General features: G+C 37.2%; 1 protein-coding gene across 17 annotated transcripts in view; it reads right to left on the minus strand.

Moving 5' to 3' along the window:
- Positions 1 to 19,081, minus strand: part of ARPP21 (cAMP regulated phosphoprotein 21) — a 197,581-nt gene that overhangs the window by 102,047 nt on the left and 76,453 nt on the right. For 10 of the 17 annotated variants that reach the window (XM_030971413.1, XM_030971428.1, XM_030971424.1 and 7 more), the window contains 3 exons: positions 2,600 to 2,768; positions 753 to 952; positions 320 to 361 (listed from right to left, as the gene is read on the minus strand). In XM_030971413.1, coding sequence (XP_030827273.1) covers positions 320 to 361; positions 753 to 914 — 204 coding nt within the window. In that variant the 5' untranslated portion in view covers positions 915 to 952; positions 2,600 to 2,768. The remainder of the gene's footprint in view (positions 1 to 319; positions 362 to 752; positions 953 to 2,599; positions 2,769 to 19,081) is intronic. The other 7 variants (XM_030971426.1, XM_030971425.1, XM_030971422.1 and 4 more) reach the window with 3 other exon arrangements.

The following is a 19,081-nucleotide window of genomic DNA, read 5'->3' on the forward strand; positions in this document are numbered from 1 at the left end:
AAATCACTTCTATCTGATATTTTACATCAGTTGCTGACTGCAAAAGCAACGTCCCCAAACCCAGTTTGGAAATCAGGGTAAACCAAGAATCATCTCTGTTCATTTTCATTCATTTTACAAACAGGTATAAACAAGAGAAAACACTACACAGTGTTCTGTAATTTTGCATATAATAAAAATGTAAGAAAAGGTATACTTAAGTAAATGCTCCCCCTCTCCAAATTCCTCTTAAATTGTGGTCTCCCCCTTTATTTTTTTATTCGATTGAGCAAAAAGGATTAAAAACCCCTCATCCGATAAAGTCTTCTTATCAAATTACCTTCTTAGGCTTTGCATTACAACTTTTTGTTGGCAGTAACACCTACAAACCAAACCACACATTAAGTAATTATTCATTAGTATTACCTGTAAATTCATGAGATCAAGGTAGTTTTCTAAATCCCCAAAGAGGGAAAACAGTCAAATGTCTCACCAAGCTTTAAAACAGATGTCTAGAAATTAACTTCTCAGAAAAAATAATAACATGGACAGCAGCCTAAAGAGCTTCAAAGGTATAACAAATAACAGCATTTATTTTATAGTGAAATAAAAGAACCGAAAATAAATAAATATTTTAAAAAGGAAAAAATAGAAACAGTCTCAAAATCATAAGAAAAATAGGGGAAGTGTGGGCAATGAAAGAAATCACAGAAATGGAAATGCAACGGTAAAACATTGATATTTAACATGCCCATTCACTATTCTTGTCTTACCTGCAGCTCTGTCTTGGAATCACTGAGCTTCTCCTCCTCAATTTCTGAGCTTTCAGATTTATTAAGAACACAGTTGTCCGGGTTGGCTTCAGAGATGGCAGTCTCCTGCTCTTTTGCAGCTTCTTCTGCTGTCTCCTGGTTCAATTTACCTTGCTCAGACATTCTTCCAGACAGAAATTAAAATAACAAGATTTGGTGATCTGAAAGGTCAAGATACCACAACACAAACACACACACAAAAAAATTGGGGGTGAAATTTATTTTTTTCTTTTAATTTCTAATTTCAGTTCCTTTGATAAACAAACCAAAATGTGCAGCTCAGAAGTGGAAAACTATGTATGTCCCAGCTGAAGAGATGTACTGAATCAACAACACTGGTTAACAGAATTGTGTCAGGTTGAGCAAGCAGATCTAAACAGTCTTTGTGGAGAGCAGATTTAAGGTAATGTGCTGTGACTCCCCAGCCCAGCCCCAGGACTGCCAAGGTTCAGGCCGGGACAGAGAAGGATTCTCTACCACAAAACTCAATGGTACCAGGCAAAAAGGATCCATTCTAGGTCTCTGGCATCTCGATGTTCCCCTTCTCTTATTTTTTCTATATTTTCTTTTAATAAAAATAATAGCCAAGGACTTAGAAATAAAAACTAAGCATGAGCAACAACACTGTTTTTAGTATTCAGCCATGGGTTTTATGCAGAGCAGAAGCCATGGTGCTCACCACCACTATAAATATATATTTCTCTTTTTTTTTTTTAAGACATAATAATTCAAGATAAGTATGAACTCTAAATTTGACAATAAAGCTCTCAGGGTCAACATTTTCAGGGATCAAACCAACAGCTCCATTATTAAAACCTTAAGCCTCTTCCCAAAACCTATGTTACTCTTCAGTACTAGGAAAATTGTACAGAAAACCCTTGGCAGGTACTTCTAATGAAGAAATCTCAGCTGAACTGCATTTACTCTCAGCTTACAATGGGGTTGTTGTACAGAAGCTTTAACGGCTTTTCAGAGTTAAAGCCTATTATTTTCTCTCTCTTTCTCTGCCCCCAGCTCCCTCCTGAACACTCCCCCACTGATCAATTGTCAAAGAAGACTCATGAATAATTTAACTTTTCTTTCCCCATCCATTTCTCTTAGGAAGCATCTTCAAGAAAAACAACTGTATTTGAAATGTGAAGTTATTTCAGGAAGGGTCTTTTGCAATATATTGCCACTTCTCAACAGTGAAACGGCAGCTATGAAGCAAAATCACACTTTGCCATGTTCTTTTTAAAGCTTGAAATTAAACATTCAACAGAACCAGTATAACTTACCTTTATTATTTTTAAGCCATGTTTTAAGTGAAAAAAATCTAAAGCATACTGAGTTATAAGCACTTACTTCTCTCCCTTTTTGCTTTTGTTTTCACATTGCAAGCAAATACAATTTTCTGTATAATCTTCCGGTTTGAGAAGGACTGTGAACTTCACAAGAAATCAAGCTATAAGGTGCATAAACAAATTGAATGGAATATGAAACTAACCTGAAGCTTGACTTGCCTTACTGTGAGCTAATTTATGATTTTCCTTTCTCCCACTGCTCTCCCCAAGAAGGCCAATGACTTTGGCTATTCTGCAGTTACAACTGAAACTTGAGCTGCTTTGATGAAAATTCAAAACATGAGTGGCGAGACCTTTAACTGGTCTGTTAAATAACCCTTAATTTGATAAGGATTCTCATCAAGAAATGCACATGCATGCACAAGCTCCTGATGGGCAGATTAACCTGCAGCTCATCCACATGCTTTACACAGTGCTCACAAAGACAATTACATTGGGATCAGCTGCACCAAAGACGCCGTTTACCTGAAAAACTGCTATAATTCCAACTGCCTTTCTAGAGTCTTCTGTTGGTCTTTGCTGGTTAAGTCCACACAAATGATCAACGGCAACATGAGTCCCATGTCCCCATTAGCAGTTCAGAGAGCCAATCTCCATGCTGGTCCTTCGGAGAACTTGACGCACCATAGTCAACCTGGAAAAGACGAGAAATAAATAACACCGGCAGTGACCACGGCACAAGGGAGGGGTGCAATGGACAGGACCAGATTTCTAACACTAATGACCAGTTTCCAGCAAGTCACTTTCACAGCTTGATCCAGCTCCACCTGTCTCAAAACTGCCTGCTTCTTCTCTAATGAAGGCTAGAGCCGGCTGTTCAAGTCATAACAGCTCCTACGCAAGAAGCTAAAATTAACAATTGCATTATGCACTGAAGATTACTCATTTCAATTCTAACCTTTTTTAGCGAATTCCAGCACTTTTCATTAAAAAAAAAAGCATATATACATATTTATATATAAGCTCATCTGTTTGCTTCAACAGAAATCAATGAGGGAATGAGGAGAAAAGATTTGCCTGTTTTTTAACTATGGCTTCTGCTTCAATTAAAACTTCAACAGTCAAACACTATTGAAAAAATAGCTAGGTGAGTGCTTTTAGAAAGTGACCTGCTTTACCAGGGTAGTGAATTGAGATGTTAATTTAATAAGCTGAATAAAAGTTGAAATTATCCAGAATGGGAGGAGGAAGAGGAGGAGAAGGAAGAAATCCTATTCCCTGAACAACATGGCCAAAAAAATTCTTCTGAAGCATTTTGTGAGGAGGAAAAATGAGATTTCCAGGTTACGGTTTGAGAAATAAACCTAAAGAAAGAGTTGTCTCAGCAGTGCAACTTTTACTGTTCATCAGGATTGTGTTTGCCAGCTGAATAGCTGATTTAACAGAAAAACGATCATTTTAGGATGAGTCGGACTGATTTGGAGGCCATGGCCATGTGCTGAACTGTCTTGATACAACAGGCAGCTCTTCTCAAGACTTGCATGTGAGTCATGGTTGAAACAGTGCAGACACACAAAACCAGCAAATAGAAAGCACATATCATTCTGCTGGGGAGGGGGGAGGAAGCCAATCAAGAATAACAGGAGATGATTTTGTGGTTTGATTTTATCTGACTCCTAGTTTCTGCAGCACATTTTACATTGTGCACGGCTGCAATTGCCACACAGCACGTGTCAGCCCACTGGAACTTGCCATGTGAAAAGAGCTGAATTTGCTGCACCAGAATTGGAGTTTAGTCTTTCACAATACTCCAGTCTTGCTCTCTCTGGGAGCTCTGGCACACAGAGAAGACCAGCAGGCAGTTCTGTAAACTATCACTGCCATCCTGCAAATTTATAAACACAACTATTTCTTTTCCTCAACCCATTTCATAATTTGTAGAGAGTAAAAGAAAATAAGCATTCCCACCACGTTTTTGGCATTTCTTGCAGAATATTTTTGGAAATTCTAGCTCATTAGAAACATAGGCTCACAATGGGAGTGGAAGAACACCATGGAAAACTATGCCCAAGTACTCAAGCACATGCAAAAGTATCCCATGGAGCCAATACTCAGCAAGCAAAGAGTGAATAAACCACTGACTCAAAATCCTTTCCTCGCACCCATCTTCCAGTAACTGTTTCCCCCACATTTCCAAAAGAGATATGGGGGAGGGGTTAGGAGAGGGAATCAACCAAAATCAATCACAAACCAAAAATCCCAAGGAAGTACAGCGCATGAAGGTTTCACCTGGAAAACAGCCATCCAGGAAATAGACTGCTGTAATCAAAACCCTCCAAAACCAACAGAGACACAGATATCTGCACCAAAATCAGAACACACACAAAATTTTTTTCAGAACTCTCCAGTATGACCATTTGTTGGGAATTAACTATTCATAAGACAGACAAACAGAGCAAAACAAAAACAAGACAACAAACTAATCAACCAAAGGGTATCATATGCAGCAAGTGAAGAGATCTGCCAAGACTTGGTCTTGTACACAGATGCTCAACATCATCTTATCATACTTTACCCAAGGCAAATTTCATTATAAAATGCGTTCCCCATATTGCTACACTTAAGATTTCTGAAGGCAACATCATTTTTCACTGGCAATGTACAATAAGACCACAGATTCTTAAATTGAAACAAAAAAACCTGTACATAAATTTCCCCAAGAAAACACAAGCAAATGGAAAATAATCTTACAATGCACAGCTACCTTCCTCAAACCCAGAACAACAACGTCTCTTAGGATGATTTTTTAAAGAAATCCTTCATAATTATCTTCTGGGATATGAAAAGAAAGCAAGAAGAAGTGAGACATAAAGCCATCAATTCCAGCTCTTCACCTTCCCCTACTATAGATTTCCTCCTCCTTTATTAAGCAATTTAGAAGTGATGACTAATCACTTACATACTAGAATACGTAAAATACACTTCTGGTTGTTTGGGTGGGTTTTCAGAGGGACTCAGGTTTCCATAAAATATTTCAAGGAGAGTATAAATAGCGAAAAGGAATCAGTCAGAAAATAGCCGTTAAAAGGGAGACATTTTTGTTGGAAGTGTGCCTCTCTGTTTCTCGTTTGTTTCCAGGATATCTCGTTATTCAGTGATGAATGTACTTTTTACTATTGTCAGTGCTGCAATGACAGCACTGCTATGGAAAAACACACTGGATTATTCTCTTTCTTGCGCATCAACAGAAATGCCAGGGATGATTTGACTGTCAAAACCTTCAGTACCGAAATGACGCAAAAGGCTGAACAAATGCACTTCTGTTTTTGATCCTCAGGTAGAAACCACAAAGCTTGTTGCTAGGCAAAAACCACCTTCTTGATATGCAAGGGAGCAAAATCTCATCGGGTGTTGGGATCTTAGCAGTCTACAGGAGCTTGCGGCAAAATTTCAGCCCCTAATTCCTTAAAGCAACTTGAGTATTGCACCCAGCAATACAACAGAAAATACAGGGACCCACCAAGCCTCTTGTATGTCCACTTTAATGGAAATATGATCTGTTTGTATAGAATTTATAAGCACCAGCTGCTCAGCATACACTGTGGGATGGGAATGCTGAGGAGTTTTTTCTTAAATTCTTTTCCTTTTAACAGGATTTTCATTTTAGAAGCTGAAAGTACTACTGAGCTTGAACAACTACAGTCAGAGCTTGAAGAGAAAGGATGGAAGAAGGCGTGGATGGTCACATACATTCATACAACACATACCACGCAAATTCCAAGAAAAGTCTGTGGGAAGGAATACAATTAATTTAATGCAAGAGTTTAAAAACTATACCCAGAAGAAGAACTGTCAAAAAAAACCAAAAACAAAACAACAGAACAGAAAAGCAAGTAAAGGTGTTAGAAAGTCCTATGCAACGAGCACCTGAGAGGTCATCATCAACTAAAATTCAAGAGATACATCTGACAAAACCCTCAGAGGCCACTACAGGTGAGCAAGCCCCTTCTGTATTATGCATGAGGTGTTTTGATGGTCTCATAGGTATGCACGGTGAAGCAGGCATTTCAGGATCATTATGGTCCCAGTATCACACATGTCCTCTCTCAGGGAGGAGATGAGCAGGCTTTAAGGCTAAAAAGCATACTATTAACCATGAGCAGGCAGCAGCAGGCAGGACAGAACTCTGACAGAGTGAAATCTAAGGGCTTTTCTTAAAACAAATCTGCCAAGCATAGAGGTTAAAGTCATTCCAAAGCCCAAATAGATCCTGCTACTGAAAACTTGCTGACACTGGCCAGATCTGTGAGCCAGGATCCTTCTCATCCCATCATGATTCTCCACTCTCATGAATGGTTTGCAGGTATGACTCCACAGGCTGGCAGCACAGTTGTCAGTTTCCACTGAGGGATACAAACCTCACCCATATGCATCAAGAGAGGTTTGACTCATTATTGCCAAACCACTCATCAGACTCCTGGAAGCCAATGGAAATGGACTCCAGCATTATCTTAAGATTATCAGTAGGCACAACCCTCAATTTTGCCAGATTCTCATATCTAAAACCATAAACTTCCTGTTATTTGACACTTTCTTAAATATTCTTGTTTCTACCATTAAGAAAATCAAAGAAAATCTCAGGTTTCATAATGAAAACAAAAGCTTTAACTCTTTAGTGTCCTCAAAGAAAATATTCATGATATGAAATGCATCGTTAAAAAAAAAAAAACAGAACAACAACAACAAAAGAACCCAACAAAAACCCCTACAACAAAACAAAAAAAAAAACCAAACCCAAACAATGCCACCACCAAACACAAAAAAGGCAAGTAAAATAAATCCTACAGTTTTAGATCGAACACACTACTACTCAGTTGTCCATGTTAGTCTTTAGAACTAGTCCTAGTCCTAGTCTTTACATCATTAGACTCCTTATCACGGTTTTCCCACATTTCCCAAAGAAATACACAAATGCACTTGGAAGCTAGTGTATTAGCATAGCAGGATAATAAGGGATGGAAGAAGGTGTGGATGGTCACATACATTCAAACAACATGTACTAGTTCTCATATAAAAATGCTTTAGTATGAAAAAAAACCACCAAGCTTAAAGATGTGAAGTGCATGGAATCCTACAAATTCACTGATTGTTAAAAGACTGAAGACTAAACCTTAAAACAAAGTGCAAAAATATTTGTAATTGAAGTGTTTGATGTCATATTTTATTTCCCACCTCCTCCTCCTCCTCACATTGTCCCCTCTTCATCATCACTAAAAAACTAAATAGTGTGATTGCCTACATTTTCTGCTCCTACATGCTACAGACCTTTGCAAATGAAAGGTTATTTAGACTCATTTACTGATGGCAGTTAACCAGAGACTGTCAGCAGATGCTATTTTTTCCCATGAGTTAAAAAAACATGAGCATCTGCCTACAAGCAACAGTGCAGAGGCCCCTGACCCAGCTTAAACAGGCCAGAAATCAACCATCAGTGGCAGTGGCAGCCAAATTTTGATGAAAACAGGGCAGACTGAAACACACTGAACTAGATTTCAAATCCTGTACAAAAAACAGCTGTCCCTGAAAAGAGGGAACTGGATAATATGGAGCAGCCTCGCAGCTGAAACATCTATCTTGGAATGGTACTGACTGTCATCCCAATCTGCATGTGGAACCCAGTGTTTACAAATAACAGCAAGGATTCTCAGGAACAGTTTAACAACCAAAGAAAAATCCCAGAAGCAAATCAACTTTTTGTGGTTTACACCTGATTCCTTTTTTTCAAACAGATACTCTTGTTACTAACAGATTGCCACCAATATTTTTCCACTTTAATCCCCTGTCAGACGACCTCATGTCAATGTCATCATCTTCACACAAGTAATAATGATGTTCCCTCTAGCTTGTTACATTTCTGCAAAGCTAGAAGCTTTACCCAGAAAAATAAATATAGATGGCCTATAGGGAGAGTCTGCTTTGTTTTAATACTTAGGGCTTGAAAAAAAAAAAGTTCTTTTATCTGTCACAATGATCATTTGAAGTCTTCCAGGATCAGCATGAAAAGGTATGAGGCTGAGTGATCTGGCTAATAAATGTCAATCACACAACTTTTGTAGGAACTGAGTAACACCCAAACTTTTAACAAGCTAATCAGATGTACAAATCAGCACTCCTGGAATGAGTTGTTTGCTTTAGAACAGCCTTCAACACCACCTCATTAATTTCAAACACATATGCCAAATTTTCTCTCATTCCCCTACAAAACCTGACAAATTTCTCTAAAATCAAAGTCATTAAATTAACTGATCTCACTGTTAGGTGGTGGAAAATAGCACAAGACTCATGAGTCCAAAGAGAAAGACAGTGAGGTTCCAAGCCATCCTCAATGCACGCACGTCTCCTTGAAATACATAAAAGTCATTTTCCTTAAGTCCCGTAACGGAAACAATAGCCAGCATTGGCAAATACACAATTCAAATGGAAAGAGGGACCAAAACTCATCTTCCCAGATAATCAGGTCTATTTCTCAGCTACTGAAGATAATTATATCACAAAGTCCTCTTTAGAGACCAATAGCTTTATTTTATGACTAGAGGATGTCCAGGGAGGATGCTTTAGTAATTTTGCTGTAAGGATGTTCAAGAATCTCACTGCTCTGCCAGGACATCATCTCCATTACCCCATCGTACACATCAAATACTTTATGCATTTTTCTTACTGTGCCAGTAATTGCCCTCCAGTTTAATTAGCTTTCTTGATTTCGCAATAGTTTTGTCTTCCTGTGGGAATTAACTGCATATCACCTCATCATTTGTTGTTAGGTTTAAAGAAGCCCATTCCTTTTAGTTGCCAGCTAAACAGGTCTGCATTGTTTCCATTACTATCTACCTCTAGTCTGTATTTTTTTTTTTTTTTTGTCAATCAACAGTCTGCTTCATCATTTCCTCACTTGTCACCAAGACTACACTCTGGACACATGTTCCTCCACCCATCCACACACAGTGGTAAATGCACCAGAGGAGCTATGTTTCCACAAAATCTAAAATCAGTTTAAGGACAACGAATAACCCAAGGACATCCCAGAAGGAATACTATCATTTCAATATGAAACCCTGATGAACAACACAGCCTAAATGAACCTGGGCTCCCCAGAGAGGGGTCTCAGCAGTGCTGAGGGCGAATCAGAGCTACTGTAGACAGCCAGAGTGTGGGAGCCACCACTGAATTGAACTGAATTCATGAGGCTACAGATACCCAGCACAAGCTCAGTGAGATAATTAAAGCTGCTGGTGTGGTGTCATGATACACTTCTATGCATAATGAAATCTGGTGGAATATACAGTTTACACTAATTTTAATTTTTATAGAATATATGCATATAGAGGAGTTTAATGCAGAAGCTCTCGAAACATTTCTTTTTTCTACAAGTCAAGCCATCCTTACTCTTTCTACCTTCGATACCTTCTCTTTGCCATTTCAATCAGGTAGCTACAGATTATGACCATTTTGCTTTACACATAGAACTACAAGATCAACTTAACTTATTTCTTTACTCAGCTCCTCCTAAAGCTTAAGGATTTTACTAGAAAACCTAAGCATTGTGCATCAGCATTTTAAGCATAGATGCCTTTGAAGAATTCAGTCTAAGTAGACTACAGGTAATAAATGAACAGCCAGCTAAGCCATCCTTCATCATTCATTAATAACCACAAAGCAGTTGAGTCCAAGGGGGGGTAAAAAAGCCCACAATATCCCTAAACAAAAGAAACAAAACAATTTTGTACACTACTAGCACAGTATTTTAAAATACACAACAGTAAATAGATGGTCCATAACTTAAGAGCAATTGCTTTACATTTCTTGAATCATCACCAGGGGATGGAGGCATAAACTGATGAAAATTCATCAGGAACTGACCAAGTATCACCGAATTTCACATGTGCTTGTCCTGATCTCTTTCTTTCCCAATTTATATAATAGCCCCTATATTTCATCCTGCCATTTCTTGACAAATTAGGTGCATTTTCACTAGCACTAGCTTAATTGGCAAATCCTGAAAGAAAATAATTGCTAAGAGCAAAGCAGCATTACACTGATGAAACAGACCTGAGCTTAACAACTAGAATTGCCTTGGCACACAAACACTGACTGCAAAACAGCAAAAAGCTTTCATATAAGAATTGACAGAAAAAAAATTACTTTATTTTCCTCCAAAAGTCTCTTTTGTTTACCAGAATTAAACATAGCAGCTAATCCTGTTTTCCTAAGGCCATTTTCTGAAACAAAACCAGCCTGCAGCTGAAGTAAAGTTCTTCATTGCAGAAAAAAACCAAAAACAACAAAACCAAAAGCAATAAAGATTAAAAAACAAAATCAAAAAAGCACCACCATACACTATGAGACAACCCCTCATGTACTCTGCTGCTCAGAAAGTGCAATTATACTTTCCAAATTCAAAGACAACTCATATCAAGCTTGTTCAATGCTGAGTAAGTTTTCTAAGCTCATATTCCAGCCAAGTCTCTATCAAAACCCACAAGGGCTAGATAGATCCTTTGAGAGTTCCCAGTACCAGATGGTTTTATACTTTTTAATATATAATTTTATTAGTTTTTCTTTATCAACAATGAAACAGCCCTAAAATTTCTTTGATTGTGTTTATCAGAAAATATACTGGAATACAAATGCTCTGTTGATTACTTCTTTTGTGCATTTTGTAGACTTAGGAGAGCAACACTGACTGAGAACAGTTTGCATGGACAAAGTCTTATCAAGTACACTTATTCTGCTATAAACTGCTCTTCTGTCTAAAATCTTGCAAGATTTGGATGAGATTTTCAGAATTTTCAATCAAGTCTGGAGATGGTCTGTTTTTAACTCTGACTCTCTAAAGAATGGCTCTTTTTTTAATGTCAGATCTACATGCCTTTTTTCTCATTAATTGAATATTGCTTGTTATTGGTTCTTCTTATTCTGAAGAAAAAGAAAATTAAGGCAGAGGCATTATCTTTCTGCCCCAATACTACAGAGAAACTATAAACAGATATAATAGATATAAATAGCTATATGAAAATACATTTTAATGTATTTAATCTATATATATTTACATTTGAATATCGGCTATTTGTACTTTATGAAAACACACAAATCCCATTTTGTTGGTTGCAATTTTGTCTGGTCTCAGGCAATGCAGTTAAATAATAAATACAATACATTACAAAAAGAAGCCTTAAGTATGCTATGGATTGTATTCAATAGTCTGTTGCCATGGTTTCAAAAGGAAATTAAGAAAAATGCCAATTATACGCATAAATTAGAAGTCAAAAGGCCTAATGATTAACTGCATGTTACAAAAGCCAATGAAAGCATTAGACATTTTTGCATAATGCTCCAAGCACTGGAGTGCCAAATAACTTCAACTTATGCTGACTTGTAGAAATAAAAGACAAATCGAGCTTTACAACTTTTGTCGCTTCCCTTGTCATGTGAAAAAGAGATTAGAACCCATCCTAAAATATGTATTACTACACACCACATTTCCTCCTTAGCAGCATCAAGACAACGTGTTACACATTGCAATCATCTGTTGAAGAAACAAAGGAAGACACTCAACTATGAAATACCAGTCAGGTATTTTCAATGTCACCCCCATGGCCAGCAAGAGGAAGAAATCCTCTTCAGAAACAGTTACAATAGTCAAGAGAAAAAAGGCAGAAGCTCAGGTTCACAGAACAGGCAATGCCAGTTCACAGATCCGCAGCTCTGGCTTCTGAAAAGATCTTGCCAGAAACCCTGTGGTTTCAACATTATGTTTGCCTCTTCCAGTGGGTAATTCCAGGCTCCCTGTGATATTGTGAACAAAAGAAAAAGCAGAAAAAGTGTTTCAATGTCTGATTGTGTTTTTCAGGAAAGAAATTATGATATATTTATGACAGAGATAAGCAGTTTTGTAAAAAGCATAATTGGCCACTGCACATACACCCAGCCAGAAAGCTTCATGACACATGAACTAATAAAAGAGCAATGAATACCCAGAAGAAATAAAATATTTAAGCCAATGTCTCCAAGGAATATGTTCTATTAAATTTAAACTAGGAAAAATATATATATTTAATCCAAAAGGACATTCAAAAAGCAATCAGAATAACAGTGAGCTTTTCCAGTACTTTAAATCTTGTTATACAGATTGAAGCCTCCAGAAGTTCAAATATTATTAAAAAAAAACTCCTATAATATCAAAAATTGTGTTTACCTGCAGTGAAACAATCTGTCTTACTTGGCACTAGAAACCACTAACTACATCAATGATCTAAAAATACTGAGATTTAAATTACAGGAGAGAGGTGTGGGACCAAAGCTCTACAGCCTGCAATACATTTGATTTCCACTGCAGAATGGCCATGCCATCACATTTTTTTCATTGCTGTGCTCAGTAACAGGAAAAACAAAAATATCATTATCAAGCACAACACCAAAATCACAGGGGAGAATATATTGCGTGAAATTTGAAGAAGAAAAATCGTAGGTGGTAGGAATTTATTACGATATATATGAGAGACAGCTCTATGTTAAAAATTCTTTAAAGAAAAGATGTATTTCCAGGGTTGAGTTCCAGTCTGGCCCTTAAATGGGACTGTTAAATGGGACTTTCATTCTAAAGTTTTTTTGGGAAAAAAAAGTTCATAATAATTCAAGAAGGTATCTCTAAGATTTCAGAATTTAATGAGTACTTTGAAACTTCAGTTGCCTTAATTTACCTAATATTTCATATTTTGGTGGAATTCAGCATAATCCAGTTACTCTCTTTTGTCTCCCTTTAAACATTTTATAAAATCCACATGTGAATTAATGTTTTTTCACCTATGTACCCATATTTAGAGTCTAGGCTGACCTTGCCCTTCCAAGAACTGAAAGCATCCTGTTGTGTGGAGCACAAATTCTCTTTGGTTAATTAGTTCTTTGCATGTAACGCTATGCCATTTGAGCCTCAGGATTTATTTTGAAACCTTCAAGATTTTCAAAGGCTGATGAAACATGACACAACTATGAGAAAGGGCAAGTCAATAACCACTTCTGTCACTGTAATCCTAGTTCTCCTCAGATCTGCAATCCTTCTTGCAAATCAACCTTCCTAAAGGAAAAAAAAAAGACCTTATCCTCTGCACCCTTTTTTGTAACATACCAAAGTGCAGTGGGGCAAAGGTTTATGACTTTTTCTTCTGATGTTAAAACTTATGTGCCTGAGAACTTTATGCAAAAGACAATATAAGTAATCTACTGTATGCTCTGCTTAATTTATGACACAGTCTACAGCAAAACAAGTTTCCTGATCAAATACTGATTAAAATCCCTTATCTGCTGTACAATTTGAGACACTGAGAGGAGGGAAAGAGAACTGCAGTTTCATACAGAAAAATAAGGCAAATATACTATTCCAAAAACAGTCAGTTTGTTACAGTAAGTTTGGTAAATCCTACAATATCTCAAAATCACACAATAATGACATCCAGTTTATAAGTATTACTTTCAATAAATAAATAAATAGAAGACACACCCCTTCCCTCCCCCTCTGCCCCAAATCCCTAGTAAATATGCTCTGTTTCAAAATGGGCTTAAAACACCCAGGGGCTTGTTATGTATAGGTGCTGACTATAAGTAAGCTCAGCAATATCCCAAATTTTAGCAGATACCATCAGAAGCAAGTGTAAATAACCACACACTAAGAACTCTGCTAGAGAATCACTGAACTTTCAATAATGCATGACTTTAAAAAAAATCCATACAACTGAGTGAAAATTTTCACTCCATTATAGAAATGGAAAAATACTAGTCTAAAATATCAGAAACATTTATTACCATAGGAAATATCTTTTTTTGACTAAATGAGTAATCACCTGACAGTATAAGTTATGGCCATATTGTAAAAAAACTTGAGAGGATTTGAAAAACTAATTTTACAACAAAATATATTTGATATTAACTTCAGCAGTTAGGTAGTTTAGCTATTTTCCAAAATAATTCAATTAAAATAGCTGTATCTTTGAGCAACCTTCTCTCTCTTCTCCTTAAAACCTCATACTTCAACTGTCAGCTGATTTTCTGTATGCTGATCAGAATTAACTGGGCTCAAGTTTTTTCCTTTTGCTATTGCCTAGCCTTCTATGCTGCACTGGTGATTTTTCACTTCTCTCACAGATGAGCATTGGCTTTTATACACATGTACCATATGCACATAATAATCACAAGTTTCATTTTCTTCCCCTAGAAATCCAACACAAAAGAAAATTAATAAAACTGTTGCATACCTTAAAATTAAAGTATCTAGCAGTAAGTTCAGTTCTGGAATTTACGTTTAACTGCATCCATGGCTGTCTCCAGTCTGAGAGGTTGTGGGCACACTACAGGCTGTCTTCTAAATAGCAAAGTAACATATTCAGAAAATAGCCATTATTTAGGAAGGAGCAAGCACAGGTCCATCAGCAACTCCTACAACTGCACCATGCAGTCCAATATGTTAAAGGCTCAACAGCACCCAAAAAACTAGGTTGGCTTCAAGTTGAGAAGTCGGCCACAAAAGCCCCTGATCCTCAGAAGCTCCTGCATGCATGGAGACCTTAACCAACCTCAAGCCTGTGATCTCATTGTTACATCTAAGGGATACATCTTACATAGAGAAAAATGAAATGGATAAGCCCCCAATGAACAGCAATATTTCTCTCTTCTTTCTACCCCTCTTCTGAATCTTGGTTCTCCTAAAAGAGCTTCAAAGTTAGACAGCCTGCTCATGGAAAACAAATGTACAAGTTGGTACCTCCTTGCTAGTACAGGACCATAAAAATAATTGGGTTTACCAACAGTAAACTCCACCTTGACCTATAAAGAAGGAGCCTTGAAGCTGTGTGAGTCAGAGCTACTCACACAGCACACCTTCCAAAACCAATTCAAGATTGTCAGCAACTGCAAAGATAACACCTGTGAAGCCACATAAAGCTGTAACTGTTTTTAAAGCATTTCAGATAGCACCATGCTTCTAAAGTTTAATTTGCCATTTTAACTGGAATTAATAAATTATATAGATTGCATCCTGTTTGAGGGAAATACTTTTAAAACTGTGTTTATCCAGAATCCTCCACATTTTGACAGGAGCTGCCTGAGGCTACCATAATACAGGAAGCAAATCCACCAAAACGAGACAAGAATGTGGTAAGGATATTTAGGGAGAAAGCCCAATCTTGACTAAAAACATCAAACACCTATCATGATTCTGTTCATCAGAATATAGAATAAGGAATAACAATAAATATTAGGACACTTAAACATTCATAAACCTCCAAGGACACCTGGACACCGAATATCACAGACCCTTACAGAAATACCAGTTTCTTATCATAATAGGATAAAACCAAACAGAATTTCTGCCCTTGAACTCCAATTATAGCAAGTTAAAAAAAATCACTGTAAATGCAATACCCAGCTGTCAGTTATAAATGATCCTGCTGCTCCATACAAACTCGTCTTGATTTAAATAGGAGTCATAAGAGGAGGAGGATGGTAGAACACCTGAAGAATAACAGTAATGTTGACACTGAAAAGGAATCTATCTTCTTGAACTAAGAAATAATCAAACTCTCACAAGCCCAGTATCAGATCAGTCTTCCTGGTCCTGCAAGTTACATAAGAAGCCTTCATTGTCTGAAAGCTAAAACATTCCAACATTAGAATCAAATCAAACAGATTAAAGGAAGGACGACACTGAAAGCAGACTGAAAGGAGATGACCACAGCTCAGGAGTCCCAGCACTAGTGAACAGAGCAAGACTTGCTGTGATGCTACAGCAGCTTGCAGAGGTTAGTTTCAGCAACCAGTGAGAGTTCACTTCTGCTCAGGTCAGGGCTTTAGTAGCATTTCTGATACCTACATGGTGCAGCCTTGGCACAGGAAATGTTAATTGTACAGCAGTACAAAAACCAAGGGCTTGCTAGATTACAAAATGGCATAATGGCATGACACGAGTCAGCAGAATACAAATGCAATTTAAGTATCCCTTTAGTTGTCTGTAAGCCAAGGAAGTAATATTTCAACCTGTTTTTCTAAAACGTTTATCCAAGATAATTTAAAAGACTGTACTGAGATGCGATGTGGCTGTAATGGAGCTCACTGTTTAGCCTTCTCATTTCACTGCATAATGTAATTTATTTCTCCTTGTAACAGTTTTCATTAAATAAAGAAGGACTGAATGCTATGCATTTTTCACAGGGATATCAGGGTGGCATTCATGAGCTGATTTTTATCACCAGTGGACACAGAAAAAAAATGTTCATGCAAAAGGCAAAAAAAAATTAATGCTAAATTTCAAAAGATATTTTAAAATCACAGAAGTCAAGATTTTCAAAGTGATGGCTCCCACAGCATACATAATGTGTCATAAGAAATATTCCATATTGCTATATTCTATGTTTTATGCAATTTAGCCTAGTTATTATGGTTGTGGGAACCATAAGCAGCCATCCTGACAATTTCATTCTCAACTGCAATGTTGCACTAAGGGAGTTTTGCTACTTAATTTCCCTGTTTGTTTCAAAAATGAGAAAGGAAAAGATAAAAGGAAATAGCACAAGAAAAAGGAGGAAGAACTTTGTAATTTCTTTGTGTTCTAATTATTCAAGTCCGCGGTGAATTTGGTACTTAAAAAGAGCTGAGAGCATGGAGTATTAGGAAAACCAGTGCTTACACTAATCCACTTTCAACACAGCCTGCAGGCAAATCTGTTATCCCTGGAATGCATTACCCTGCTATCACAGGCAGTGACACCAACACCATTAGATCCCGTTTTTGCATTCCCTGTTAGGAATGCAGCCAGCCAAGAAAAGGCCTGTGTCTCTTGGACAACTGAAGGACCTTATATTTCCCATTAACAGCCACCAGATCTTCTCTAGCTAGAAGGAAATTCTTCAGTCTACAGCAATATTATCCCCCCAAAAAAAAAAAAACAAGTGGCAATAGGGTCTGAAGATGGACAAGTCCTGTAAGTCCTGTGCATGGCCAGGAGCTGAGCTCAAGGATCCTTGTGGGTCCCTTCTAACTCAGCTTATTTTGTGATTCTGTGAAATTCAATACAAAGGGAGGCAATGCTCCCTCTTCCTTTATCCCAAGAAGAGAGATAAGAGCTCTGTGGCCCAACCCACCTTCCTAAAACATACAAAACCACATTATCTTGTAATTCTTATAACATTTGTTGCTGTATGGTATTTTTTCAGTTTGCATGTTTATTACTTCCCTATTCCCATTTCATCTTCTCAATACAGGAAAAGCCTGAGAAACTACACAACAATTAAACCAGCAGGACTAGACCAACCCTTTACATAATACCACAATCCTGAATACTAATCACTGTAACTTATAGCTTTGGAGATCGTTCTCATAAAAAAAAGCAAGCAAATCCCCAAAACCCACCTCCACCCCCACATTTCTTGTTTAAAGAGCTTTGTATTTACATATTTGATTTTATCTCCTAACTGTGAGTTTCCCAACCATTCAGAGAAAGAGCAATTATTAAAAAGCAAAAACTTCTTGCCACTGGACAAGTCTTTTTTTGCCTGTTTTCTCCTGCAAAAGTATCCAAACACATTATTGTTCCTGAAAATTCAAATTTCAAAGCCACAAGAGCATAAATAAAACTGATTTTCTTTTAGAAATGTACTTGAAGAAAAAGGAATAGAGAGGGAGTTTACTGCTTTTTCATTTTTTTCCTTAATCTGGCTTTTTTCAATCCTTATCTGAACCATTACCACCTTAAAGCCAGACAAATTTTAGCCTGCTTCTAGTCTGATGGGATATAGAGGAATAAAAAAACCTGAGACTGTTTACATTTATATGTTATGTAGCCAAAGACAGGTGCAAAGGCTGCCAACTGTAATTGCTCACATATTACCTTATGCCTAATGTTGATTTTTTTTTATTCCACCAAAGGTTAAAATTTGAAAGATTAATTGTCTTTTAAATGGTATTATCTGATAGAACTGCCCAAATTTCAACTGCTAGGTTCAACAAAGGGCCTCATTTCTTGGAAATCTTCATTCTGGGAAACATTAAGACCTCACTAAATCAAAATACCAAGGCACTGACAGAACTGAAAAATACTGAGATAAACAAACAGCCTCCAGCATTCATACTGGTGGCTTGACAACTCAGAATGGAACAATGGGGCAGGACTTGAGTGCCAGCTGAATGAAACCTGCTCCAGTCATCCTACTTGACCAAAACCACCATCTCCCTGAAACATATTTCCTTTGACTAATAAAACTTCTACTTCTAGAAAAGCAACATGTCCCAAAGTATTTCTACCTAACCAAAAATATTTACAGAATCAAGTTTCATTCACTGCAAGAGGTTCGTCACCAATTCTAAAAAATCAAAGGAAGAATAGCTATAGCAGAAGAAAGTCAACGATGGATCTTTTCAAAAATGGCTTTTAAACCAACAGTGAAAGAGAAGCCCAACACTGGTAAATATTCTGTCTGCTACGTGCAAATCTGCTCAACACTCACTCCTTCAAGTTGTTGAGAGCAGAAGGTCACAGTGAAAATTTCCATGTGTTATCAGGACTGGCCTGATTCTCGGCTATCTCGTCTATCCAAAAATCTATCATCTCTCACATTCTAGCCACAATCAGAGCATGAGAAGAATATTACTTTTTTGAAGGCTCTGGCATACAGATATTTTCATGCTTAGAACAGCCTAAGAAATGAAGTATGTTGACATTCCAGTACATTGCACATGCATATACAGGACACAATAGTTTGCTATTTGTATGGCTGCCTAAAGACACTCATGATATGGACAACTAAGACTATTGAAAAGAATACTGGGAAGTATTAAAAGCACAAACCAGGAAAGAAAACACAAAGTAAAACAGGCATTTGAAAGGTAGTCTTAATCCTGTAACGTTCTGAAAAATCAATGAACTATGCTTAGGTTTATCAATATCATAACAAAGATATTGATATC

Source organism: Camarhynchus parvulus, chromosome 2 (assembly GCF_901933205.1).
Source record: "Camarhynchus parvulus chromosome 2, STF_HiC, whole genome shotgun sequence".
NCBI lineage: Eukaryota > Metazoa > Chordata > Aves > Passeriformes > Thraupidae > Camarhynchus > Camarhynchus parvulus.